Source organism: Bufo gargarizans, chromosome 6 (assembly GCF_014858855.1).
Source record: "Bufo gargarizans isolate SCDJY-AF-19 chromosome 6, ASM1485885v1, whole genome shotgun sequence".
Lineage (NCBI taxonomy): Eukaryota > Metazoa > Chordata > Amphibia > Anura > Bufonidae > Bufo > Bufo gargarizans.
The window spans coordinates 90,734,310-90,747,102 of NC_058085.1; the positions used below are offsets into that span (position 1 = coordinate 90,734,310).

Consider the following 12,793-nt stretch of genomic DNA (forward strand, 5'->3'; position numbering starts at 1 on the left):
TTTTTGTAGATCCGGTGTCGTACAGGGCTCTCCATGGGGACTGCTAGGGGGAGTCTTCCGCCTAGCAGTGAGCCCGGTGACAGAACCGGCACTAATGAGTGGGTTTTAGCGCTACCCTAGCCTGTAAAAAGGTGTTAGTGATGTCACTGGCCACACTGCTAGGCAGAAGCCTCCGCCTAGCAGTGTAAAAAATATAAACAAACAGCCCTTGCCCTGCACGATTCAGTGCAGGGCAAGGAAATACATTGGAGCATGAAATTCTCCGATGCTCATATCAGGGGGGGCTGCCTGGGTGAAAATGGGGATATGTCTGGGTTCAGAGGTGTGAACCCCTTTAACTGGGGAAGAAACAGAGCACTTACCCGGTGCCCCTTTTTTCATTATTTTAGTTGTGGATCCATACATTCTCGGGTTCTTCTGCCACTATCCAAGATTGTGAGCATTGACAGCTCAAGACTCTTCCTACTTGTCCAGCCCTGTTCATGTGAGCTGTGCTTGCCAATCCAAGGGCAGTAGGAAGTGTCTTGGCATGCCAATTGCAGAGTATGCATTACATTGTCTGAGAAGTGCCCATCTTGGATGGCAAGAGAGGAGTCCGGGAATAGGCGGATCTGCAGCCGAAAAGATAAAAAAAGAGGTCACCGGGTAAGTACTCTGTTTGTTCCCCAGTTAGGTTGCGTTCACACGACCATTTCCGCAATGGACCAGAATAGGACATGTTCTATTTTTTTAAATTTATTTTTTGCAGGGTCACTGAATGGACATACGGATGCGGACCTATTGTAGTCCCATTGGTATGAAAAGGTCCTTATCCGATCCACATTTGAAATGAATGCCCCTTACATGTGATTTCTTTTTGTTCTTGAAACAGAGGGTTACATTGAGTCCTATAGAAAAGCCTACAGGAAAATGTCAGAAAAAACAAACAAACATATGGGTCACAGCGTTTTTGCGCAAAAGAACCCACACAGACACTTTTCAGTAAAACGCAGTGTGTGAAAGCAGCCCTGGGGCCCATGCACATGGCAGAACGCTGTGCACAGAGCTGTACATACTCCGTCCACCACTGCTACAGACTCTACAAAGAGATGTTCTCTCCTAGAAGTAATATTTCAGGATAGAATACCTCTGCACATTTGCAATGCGATGGAGCATTTCACAATTTTGTTGCATTCATACAGAAATATATATGATTCACAATTAAGTCGTGTCCACAAGAACTTCTCTCCAGCAGTCAGCAGGGGGAGCTGTGACTCCACACCTACATGTGATACCAGTGTCTGACTATCAAGCTGCAGTTTAAAGGGCTGTTATACATAGATGACCATTTTCATTTTATAGATAAATTCCTTCAGTATTCTCCCCCCCCCCCCCCCTCACCCTCACGTTTGACACCCATGGTTACTTAGAAAATTGCACAGTGGCTGACATGTTTGTATGCGAGCTATTCAAAGGTGAAGAAAGCACCTCGCTGGCCATTACACAGATCTTATACACATCATCCCCTGTGGGTCTACAATATATTGTTGTTACCTGCTAGTTAATGAGTCTGGCGCAAATATGTACTTCTATACTAATATGAACTTAAATGATAAAATTAGGGACATCTTCAATAGATACAGTATGTCTTCTACTGCTAATATCCAGTACAGAAATGTGGGCAATGTCATGATAAAACTATCGAAAGGGGGCAACATAGGGGCAGAGGTCTTATGGTCTCTGAGACATACTGTATGTCCTCTGACCTCTAGGGGAAACAAATGAGATTTGACAACTTTGGATCATAACCAACACTTAAAGAAGCACTAGCACAACATTTTTTATTTTGTTAGAAATTGTAGTGAAGGTAATATTCTTTCTAGTGACTACTTGTGAGTTATAACCTCCCTTCTGATCCTCAGCTGTGTCATGTGATGAGTTTTTTCCTCTAAAATTAGGAAAATAGGCTTCTATCTCATGAGTTTTTTTTGCCTTCCTCTAGATCAGGGGTAGGCAACCTCCGGCACTCCAGCTGTTGTGAAACTACAACTCCCAGCATGCATACTGGCTCTGCTCTTCTAAGAACTCACATAGAAATGAATGGAGCATGCTGGGAATTGTAGTTTCACAACAGCTGGAGTGCCGAAGGTTGCTGATCCCTGCTCTAGATCAACTGGATAAGACTGAGTTCACATCAGCAATGAGCATTTCCAATCTCCTGCTCGGTTATAGGAGCAGGAGAACGGAAAGGACGGATTCGGCACATAACTGAACCGAACGGGGTCTACAGGTCCTGTAACAGAGCAGAAGAACTAAAAGGTTGGACCAGGGGTGTAGCTAAAGGCTCATGGGCCCAAGTGCAAGAGTTCAGCTTGGGCCCCCTCCCCCTTCACTCAGCGCTGGTGCACCTAGCTTTTCTGCTGCCCGAGGCAAAAATTGAAACCCCCCCTCCCCCCCATGCCAAATTCTCAACCTAACCCCTTCCCTTCAGTCCTGCTGTTGAAGGCATTGTCCTCTTTTTACTACTGATGACCTATCCTCAGGACAGGTCATCAATATCAGATCGGCAGGGTCCCCCAGCACACCTGCCGATCAGCTGTTTGAAGAGAGGGCAGCGCTCATATGAGAACTGCTTTCTCTGGTCTGTTCACCTGCTTGCCGTAGCATTTGCAGTGATGAGCAGAGAAGGCAGTGCTCGAAAAAAACAGCAGACAACCCCTTTAAACACATACAGGTCCTTCTCAAAAAATTAGCATATTGTGATAAAGTTCATTATTTTCTGCAATGTACTGATAAACATTAGACTTTCATATATTTTAGATTCATTACACACCAACTGAAGTAGTTCAAGCCTTTTACTGTTTTAATATTGATGATTTTGGCATACAGCTCATGAAAACCCAAAATTCCTATCTCAAAAAATTAGCATATCATGAAAAGGTTCTCTAAACGAGCTATTAACCTAATCATCTGAATCAACTAATTAACTCTAAACACCTGCAAAAGATTCCTGAGGCTTTTAAAAACTCCCAGCCTGGTTCATTACTCAAAACGGCAATCATGGGTAAGACTGCCGACCTGACTGCTGTCCAGAAGGCCATCATTGACCCCCTCAAGCAAGAGGGTAAGACACAGAAAGAAATTTCTGAACGAATAGGCTGTTCCCAGAGTGCTGTATCAAGGCACCTCAGTGGGAAGTCTGTGGGAAGGAAAAAGTGTGGCAGAAAGCGCTGCACAACGAGAAGAGGTGACCGGACCCTGAGGAAGATTGTGGAGAAGGACCGATTCCAGACCTTGGGGGACCTGCGGAAGCAGTGGACTGAGTCTGGAGTAGAAACATCCAGAGCCACCGTGTACAGGCGTGTGCAGGAAATGGGCTACAGGTGCCGCATTCCCCAGGTCAAGCCACTTTTGAACCAGAAACAGCGGCAGAAGCGCCTGACCTGGGCTACAGAGAAGCAGCACTGGACTGTTGCATGTCATTCGGAAATCAAGGTGCCAGAGTCTGGAGGAAGACTAGGGAGAGGGAAATGCCAAAATGCCTGAAGTCCAGTGTCAAGTACCCACAGTCAGTGATGGTCTGGGGTGCCATGTCAGCTGCTGGTGTTGGTCCACTGTGTTTTATCAAGGGCAGGGTCAATGCAGCTAGCTATCAGGAGATTTTGGAGCACTTCATGCTTCCATCTGATGAAAAGCTTTATGGAGATAAAGATTTCATTTTTCAGCACGACCTGGCACCTGCTCACAGTGCCAAAACCACTGGTAAATGGTTTACTGACCATGGTATTACTGTGCTCAATTGGCCTGCCAACTCTCCTGACCTGAACCCCATAGACAATCTGTGGGATATCGGGAAGAGAAAGTTGAGAGACGCAAGACCCAACACTCTGGATGAGCTTAAGGCCGCTATGGAAGCATCCTGGGCCTCCATAACACCTCAGCAGTGCCACAGGCTGATTGCCTCCATGCCACGCCGCATTGAAGCAGTGATTTCTGCAAAAGGATTCCCGACCAAGTATTGAGTGCATAACTGAACATAATTATTTGAAGGTTGACTTCTTTTGTATTAAAAACACTTTTCTTTTATTGGTCGGATGAAATATGCTAATTTTTTGAGATAGGAAATTTGGGTTTTCATGAGCTGTATGCCAAAATCATCAATATTAAAACAATAAAAGGCTTGAACTACTTCAGTTGGTGTGTAATGAATCTAAAATATATGAAAGTCTAATGTTTATCAGTACATTACAGAAAATAATAAACGTTATCACAATATGCTAATTTTTTGAGAAGGACCTGTACTTGGAAAACATTACATACAGCGCTACAGAACATACAGGGTAATTTAGCCCCACATATGTACCTCTTTCATCCAGTGACTTCTCTTCTCTGATGTAGATATTCTCTTTTCTCTTCTCCTGTCAGACCAGACCACCGTGGTGACTTCTTTCAGCCGCGCCTCGTCTCTGCAGAGTTTAACAGACATCTTACTTTCCTACTTTTCCATCCTCCTCCTCACCTTCTCAACACCCCATCCTTGTCACCCCCAATACTGTGCCCACTGTGCTCCCAATGTTATCCTGCAGAAACAGTCCCCCTGAAAATACTGGTACCACACAGAGCGTCAGTACAAAAACACCCCTTTATATTGTGCGCCAGTACAAAAAATACCCTTTCAGATCAGAACCCCATATAAAACCCTAAATGAAACCCCCAATCTCAGACTAAACCCCCTTTAGATCTCTATGTCAGACCCCAGTTTTAGACCTCAAATCAGACCCCCTCATTAGACCTCCATGTAAGACCCCGACCCAATATCAGACCTCAGATAAGACCCCAATTAGACCTCCAGACCCCCAATCAGACACCTATACCCCATTAGACCCCTTTAGACCCCCAGTCAGACCTCCAGACCCCCCATTAGGCCTCTTCAGACTCCCAATCAGATGTCTATACCCCCATTAGACCTCTCAAGACCCCCAGTCAGACCTCAAGACCCCCCATTAGACCTCTCCAGACCCCCAATCAGATGTGTATACCCCCATTAGACCTTTCCAGAACCCCAGTCAGACCTTTAGACCCCCCATTAGACCTCTCCGGACCCCCAGTTAGACATCCAGACCCCCCCAGTGAGACCACTCCAGACCCCCCCAGTAAGACCTCCAGAACCCCCATTAGACCTCTCCAGACCCCCCCTGGGAGACCTCTCAAGACCCCCCAGTCAGACCACTTCAGACCCCCCAGTAAGACCTCCAGACTCCCCATTAAAACTCTCCAGACCAATAAGACCTCCATGTCAGACCTCAGATCAGACTGTAAAATAATAAAATAACTTACCTCTCCTGTCTCCTGCCGCCACTCTCCCTATCCTGGCTCTCTTCTCAGGGCCTTCGCTGCAGTCACCTGACCTCCTGCAGCGCCAGGTCAGAGTGCGCTCTGTACGTCCTGATGCTGCAGGCAACCAAGACACAGCAGCGCGGGCCCTGAGAAGAGTAAGCCGGAGGAGGGGTAAGTCCATTATGGAAGCGCTCATGGAGGGGTAAGTTCCATTATGGAAGCGCTCACTAGTATTACCTTTATAAGATGCACTGCATCTTATAAAGGGAAAAATACAGTATCACTGGGAAGGGGGGCCTCCTGGCTTAGGGGCCCAGCCTCTACTGCGACCGCTGCGATCCCTATAGCTACGCCACTGGGCTGGACTCTGATGTGAACTCAGCCTAACACAATGAACTTGATGGACATATGCATTTTTTCAGCCTTACAAACTATGTTACTTTGTTACAACGTGATGATGGGTGGTAGCATTCTCTTTTGTAAAATACCAACTCCCGACTTACCATTCCTATAAGGCTGCTCATACCTTTACTGTTTCCCACTTTATCCAGTTATATAGCATGGGCTAACCTGAGTAAGCTAATTGTATCTTTATTGAGCTGTTTTTAATAGGGTTGTGTCTCTTCAGCAAATAGCATTTATCATGTAGAAAGTTAATACAAGGCACTTCCTAATGTATTGTGATTGTCCATATTGCTTTGTTGGCTGGATTCATTTTTCCATCACATTCACTGCTCGTTTTCATGGTTATGACCACTCTGCCCAGCAGTGGTGGCCGTGCTTGAACACCATAGAAATAATAAGTACTAGCCTATGCACACTCCCACAGGCCCGGCCACCAGAAAGGCCGGCACTTTTTCCTTTAGTGTGTAAACACAGCCACCACTGATGGATTGCAGGGTGGTCGTAACCATGGAAACAAGCAGTGTATAATATGATGGAAAATGAATCAAGCCAGCAAAGGAAGCAATATGGATAATAACAATACATTAGTAAGTGCCTTGTATTAACGTTCTCTACATGTTAAATGCCACTTGCTGAAGTGAGACAACCCCTTTAAGCTGGTGCATTATGCATGTATGTATGTATGCTCGGTTCTGCTGCTGAATATATTTACAGTGCTTGGATCTGGTGCTGTATTTATATAATGAGCTTGGTTCTGGGGACAAATTTATGTTATGAGCATGTTGTGGCACCATATCTGTGCTATTACCTATCTTAAAGGGGTTGTTGCATCTAAAACAATGGGGGCATATCGTTGGCTCGGCTATTTCCGTTGGGCCCACAGTGAATATGAGCAGTGAGCAGGTCATGCGCGGTGTGCTCCCATTCATTTCTATAGGGAGAGCACTTGGTGGTGGCCGGACTGAAGTCCTCCAGCAACATGGCTGACCTAAAATGGTTATATAATTGTCCATATGTATTTTCATCTTTAAACATATCACAGCTGAAGTACTTCTCCATTCAGTGTTACCAATGATGCAACACATGCATCTACATGTGTTCAAGGTATTGTTAGAAGCAAGGTATGGCTGTTTTATTCCTTCAAATTCATAAGATGGATGTTTTGATCTGCAGGACACTCGCCTTCCCCCATGATGCCCTTTGCTCCTATCCTAAATATGATTAACACGTCCACATAGATCTTGTCAGCTCTCTCTTTCTGGGTTGGTTGGAGGAGTGAGCACAATTTTGTCGGCCCTCCTGTCGTGCTGCCTGACAATGCAGAGATGTGATTGCATTTTATAGGCTCTGATTTCTCTCCTCCCCCCGCCGCTTGAATGCAATTCACACTGTGACGGAGAACAAAAATAGGTCAGAGTGCATCCACGTAAGCTCCACTCACCTCTCATAAAAGTCATCTCTGTAGTAATCAAAGTCAAAATCGTAGCCGCTGTGGAGAGAATAGACAGAATTTTAAATTGCAAGCACACTGGGCCAAAGAGGCTTTTCTAGCTAGGTAGGGAGGCAGGAAGATGTCTACAAAGCAAATGATCTCCTGCAGCCTACTTCACGTACACGTTACCCCTGTTCCCCAGAGGATTCCCCCTGAGCCTTCCATTCCGTCAGCTTCACAGTATTGCCCCTGGTATCTGCAGAGCACTAAATTACACATTAAAGATGTCATTTATATGTAACCTCTTGTCTGCTGGGAGACTCTTCTGGCATTCCCGTCACATTTTGAAGCTAGGAAAAATATCTCTCGTCCTCTTTCCCACATCAAAGAACAATTCAACATAGCTTTCTCTATACTAAGGACTTATTAGAGGCCTAATGCAACACACCACAATTTCTTCTTCCTGATACATATAGAAGTGTAAGTATTGTATTAGGGATCCATCAATGGAATCCATACTACAAGCGCGTTGCAGATTTCAACCATTGTTACCTTTTGCATCTATACGTCAAATTTAGATATCAAGAATGTTGGTCTTGTTGAGTAGAAGTAATGTGATGTGGGTTCTCTTAGCATCCTAGTAGGGAACTGATACTGTATGTAGGCAAAACCCTGATATATTTTAAATGTCCGCACTCTTTTACTGTTGTCTACAAAAAAGTCTAGAAATGGTCATCTGTAGCTTGGTGATGGATTGACAAGTCAACCATAGGAAGCATAAATTTGCCCAACTGCTCTACTAAAGAAAGGTGAGATCATTAAAGAGCATAGTACTAATGACTAAATATTGACTTGCCCAAGGCAGGATCTCCTCCAAATCAAAGAGACACGGTCTCATTTTCCTATAGTGTGCAAGCACGTCCACTGCTGCTGGATTCCAGGGTGGTCATAACCATAGAAACAAGAAGTACATGATGTGATGGAAAAATGAGCCTAGCCAGCAAGGAGGGTATTATAGACAATCACAACACATTGTAACTTTCTCTAAATGATAAATGCCATTTGCTGACAGTAGACAAAACCTTTGAGGTTTTACACATATGGCAAGCTTTATGGAGCTGTAATAAGCACAAGAGATGAGCAAATTTCTCAAAAATGTTATTCTGCTTGTTCTCCAAATTTTCTGAAAATATTGGATTCGATCTGAATTTATTAGTGGTGAATCACGTTAAAAACTGCTATTTCCTGGCTGCAGAAAGCCTGTATAGTTGTGTAGAACACTGTGCCTTGCAGTTGCCTACACGCATAGGGAGTCTGCTGTGGTAGTGAAACAATACTGTCAGTCAGTATGACACGCACATGACAGGCGTAGCTCTTAAAATCACGGATTTAGACAGTTATAGGTCTAAAACTGACCAAATAACTCAAGTGTGAACTCAGCTGATCTGACCATGGAAAAAATTATGGGCAAGGGCCTGTTGCTGAGCTGACCATCTCAAACATTAGGGGTGAGGGTCTGCTGCTGAGCTGACCATCTAAAAGATTAGGGGTGAGGGTCTGCTGCTGAGCTGACCATCTAAAAATTTGGGGGTAAAGGTCTGCTGCTGATCTGACCTTCTAAAACATTAGGGGTGAGGGTCTGCTGCTGAGCTTACAATCTAAAACATTATGGGCGAGGGCTTGCTGCTGAGCTGACCATCTAAAACATTAGGGGTGAGGGACTGCTGCTGATCTGACCATCGAAAAAATTATGGTTAAGGGTCTGCTGCTGAGCTGACTCTCTAAAACATTAGGGGCGAGGGCCTGCTGCTGATCTGACCATGGAAAAAATTATGGGCGAGGGCCTGCTGCTGAGCTGACCATCGAAAAAATTATTGGTAAAGGAAGTCTGTCACCTCCATATGGCCATATACAGTACTTACATGGCTCTGTAGCACATCTATACAGGATTGTAACGGTACCTTTGTTCTTTTCTTTAGACTTGCACCAGCAGAAAAAACAAAGTTTCATTCATATGCAAATAAGCACTCGCAAGTGCCCAGGGGCGGTGTTCAGTGTGTAGGTGCCCAGGCTGCCCTGCCTTCTTTTCACTTTACTCCTCCCCAGCCTCTGCCTTTGTCCGCCCTCCAAGTCTCTTGCCTCATCGATAGGTCCGGACTTGGAGGGCGGGCAAAGGCAGAGACTGGGGAGTCTCTATCACCCTGTGTACTGTCTTTCCCCATTTCCACATGCAAAGCGTCTGCCTTCATTGTGAGTATAGCGAGCATTTCAGTAAACACAGAAGTGGGATGGTGACGCTGATAATAGCAGCATCACCGCTCGCCATCTGTGTTGATTCCTCAAAGTTGCGTAAAAATTCACAGAGGTCAGACATCCATGCCCACTCGTCGCTTGTGAAGAGTGACAGTTGACTGGAAAGGCGACAACCATGTTGCAGCATGGTATTCCACTACTGCCCTCTGCTGCTCACAAAGCATGGCCAACATGTGGAACGTGGAGTACCAGCGTGTGCTCATGGTGCACAACAGTCGGTGAGCTGGCAATTGCAAGCGCTGCTGCAGCGCTGCCAGACTGGCAGCAGCTGTAGATGACTTTCAGAAATAAGCACACATGTGGCACACCTTCATTAGTAGCTCAGGCAAATTGGGTTAGGTTTTGAGAAACTGCTGAACCACTAAGTTTAACACGTGGGCTAGGCATGGTATGTGTGTGAGCTTGCCGAGCTACAAAGCCACCATCAAGTTGCAGCCATTATCAGACACAACCATGCCTGGTTGTAGGTTGAGTGGCGAGAGCCACAGCTCAGTCTGGTCTCTTATACCCTGCCATAGCTCTGCGGCGGTGTGCTGTTTGTCACCTAAGCAAATACGTTTCAGCACGCACGGCCTGTTGCTGCTTCCCCACTGCAGTGCTACACTGCTTCCAGCTACTGACTGATGGCTGACTGATGTTGCAAGATGACAATTCAGAGGTGGAAGTGGATGAGGAGTAGAAGGGGGGGGGGGGGGGTTGCAGCCACTAATGTAGGTGATGTAAGTAGGGCCCGCAATCCTTGGTCGTCGGTAGCACTTGCGCCATCCCGTATGACTCGCTCCCGGCCTCCACAACGTTCACCCAGTGTGCTATAAAGGAAATGTAGTGTCCCTGGCCATAAGCACTTGTTCATGTGTCAGTCGTTAAGTGGACCTTCCCAATAACTGCGTTGGTTATGGCACAGGTGATGTTACTGCTGGTGTAAGGCGGGCCGGCACACCGGGCAAAATAGTGGCAGCTGGGGACTGAATGAGGGATGGCCGCCGCTATCAGGCTGCGTAAACTCTGTGTCCAGAAGCCTAAATGGCAACAGTTTCAGGGCCAGCAATTTGGAAAGGTGCGCATTTAGTGCTATGTCCTGTGGGTGGATGGCTGGGTATTTGCGCTTTCGTTCAAAGGCCTGGGGTATGGACATCTGTACGCTGCGCTGGGACACAGAAGTGGATGTGCTAGCTGATGGTACTTGCAAAAGTCCAGGTGTAGGGCGGGAGGCATTTGGGCCTGCGTCTTGGACAGGGGATTGGCCAGCACGTAACACAGGGGAAGAGGAGGCAGTGGTGTGACCTGCAGACACTGATTGTGGACCCAGGCATTCGGCTCACCTATTAGGGTGCTTTGATGCCATCTGACTGATCATGCTGGTGGTGGTGAGGTTGCTAGTGTTCACGCCCTTGCTCATTTTGGTACGGCATAGGTTGCAAATGACAATTCTTTTATCGTCTGCACTGTCCTTAAAAAAGCGCCAGACTGCGGAACACCTACCCCTTGGCAAGGGAGATTTCTGCAAGGGGGTGCTCCCTTTTGCCACCCCACTGCCTCTTCCAGCCTGTTGCGGTGCTGCGGATTCCTCCACCTCTGTAATGCTGTCCTCGCTCGACTTGCCACCTTCCCATATTGGGTCAGTGATTTCATCATCCACCACCTCACTCATCCACCACTTCCTCACTCTGGTCATCCTCCTGACTTGTTGACCTAACAACAACCTCACTTATTGACAACTGTGTCTCATCCTCATCATGAACCGCTTGAGACACTTATTGCGGTTGACTTATTGGCAACTATGTCTCATCATCATCATCCACCTTGTGAAACAGTAATTGCCGTTCCCCACCGCCATCTTCTTCTGACTGGATGCTCAAGAATTTGGGAATCAGGGCACAAGATCTATTGATGGTCCTTTTCAATCGGGTTTGGCGAGAGGCCCAAATTAAGGAATGGCGATGAAAAGAGCTCCTCGGAATATCCGAGTGTGGGATCACTTGTTTGTAAAGACTCTCCATGGTGGGAAAAAGGAGGATCATGGTCGAGGATTCTCTTGACCAGACTCTTGGCTACTGAGACTGGACTTTGTGGAAGACAGGATAGTGCTTAATAGTGTTGAGCGAGCATGCTCGGCCGAACACCACATGTGCTTGAGCCAGTGTATTTAAATGCAATTTAGCATCTATTTCTGAAAAGTTTATGCTGGGATTTGAACTCCCACAACCCCTTGTACAATAGCAGTAAGGACCTTATCCACTTAGCTATAAAGCTGAGTGCTAACTGTGTCAGAAAAACCCCATAGTAGTTTCTGATGTAGTGAATATTCCTATTCAGCAGAATATTTATTTTATATTTCTGTGCAGGTTAACATGTAGCTGTATAGTGTATATATATATTTTAGTAATGACACATTTATTTTGTGCCATACATTTTTTACAATTACAAAAATAAAATATAAAATATATAAATTAAAACTCTATTTCTGAAATGTTTCTGCCTGGATTTGAATTCCCAACCTTGATACTTTAGAGGCAAGGATGTTAACCTCTACACTATACAGCTACATGTTAACCTGCAAAGAAATATAAAATAAGTCTTCTTCTGAATACGAAAACTCATTACATCAGAAACTACTATGAGGTTTTTCCTGACACAGTTTAGCATTCAGCTTTATAGCTGAGTGGACAAGGTCCTTGCTTCTAATGTACAAGGGGTTGGGATTTCAAATCCTGGCAGAAACTTTTCAGAAATTATATTTAATACACTGGGGTGTCCCCAAGCACTGACTCCATATATATAGCTATATATGGAGTCAGAGCAGGGACTCCTAAGCCAAACTAGAGTCCCAACACCCTCCCCTCTTCAGAGCAGGGGTGCCTGGGGGTACTCCCATTGACGTCCATTGTGCTCGGGTGCTCGGTAGAACACCCAAGCATCGTGAAATGCTCTATTAGAGCACACTAGCACTTTTGTGCTTGATCAACATTAGTGCTTAACCGACTGGAAGCATTATCTGCTGCAATTCAACCGACCACCTGGGCGCACTGGTTTGACGTCAAGAGTGGTGTCCTGCACTGCCCTGCAAACTGGGGCATGAAGCTAGTTATCGTGTATGTTTCTTGTGCACAGTTTCACCGCGCACAGGGCCACGGACTCTGTGTGCACCATGAGTAGCACGGCCACTTCCCCGTCCCTTACTGCTCGCATTCCGCATGTTAAATGGTATATATACTTGCAAGTATGTCACACGTACAGTAGCACAGGTTTTGTAAGTGTTTGCGCAAATAAATTTGACTGAATGTCACTGATATTTAGGATGCACTAATGTTATACTGGAGATGTAGC

General features: G+C 45.8%; 1 protein-coding gene across 1 annotated transcript in view; it reads right to left on the bottom strand.

The window, feature by feature from the left end:
• RALY (RALY heterogeneous nuclear ribonucleoprotein) overlaps positions 1 to 12,793 on the bottom strand; it is a 204,216-nt gene that overhangs the window by 9,570 nt on the left and 181,853 nt on the right. Inside the window, 1 exon segment of the mRNA XM_044298986.1 lies at positions 7,163 to 7,210. Within this exon segment, the coding sequence (XP_044154921.1) occupies positions 7,163 to 7,210 (48 nt within the window).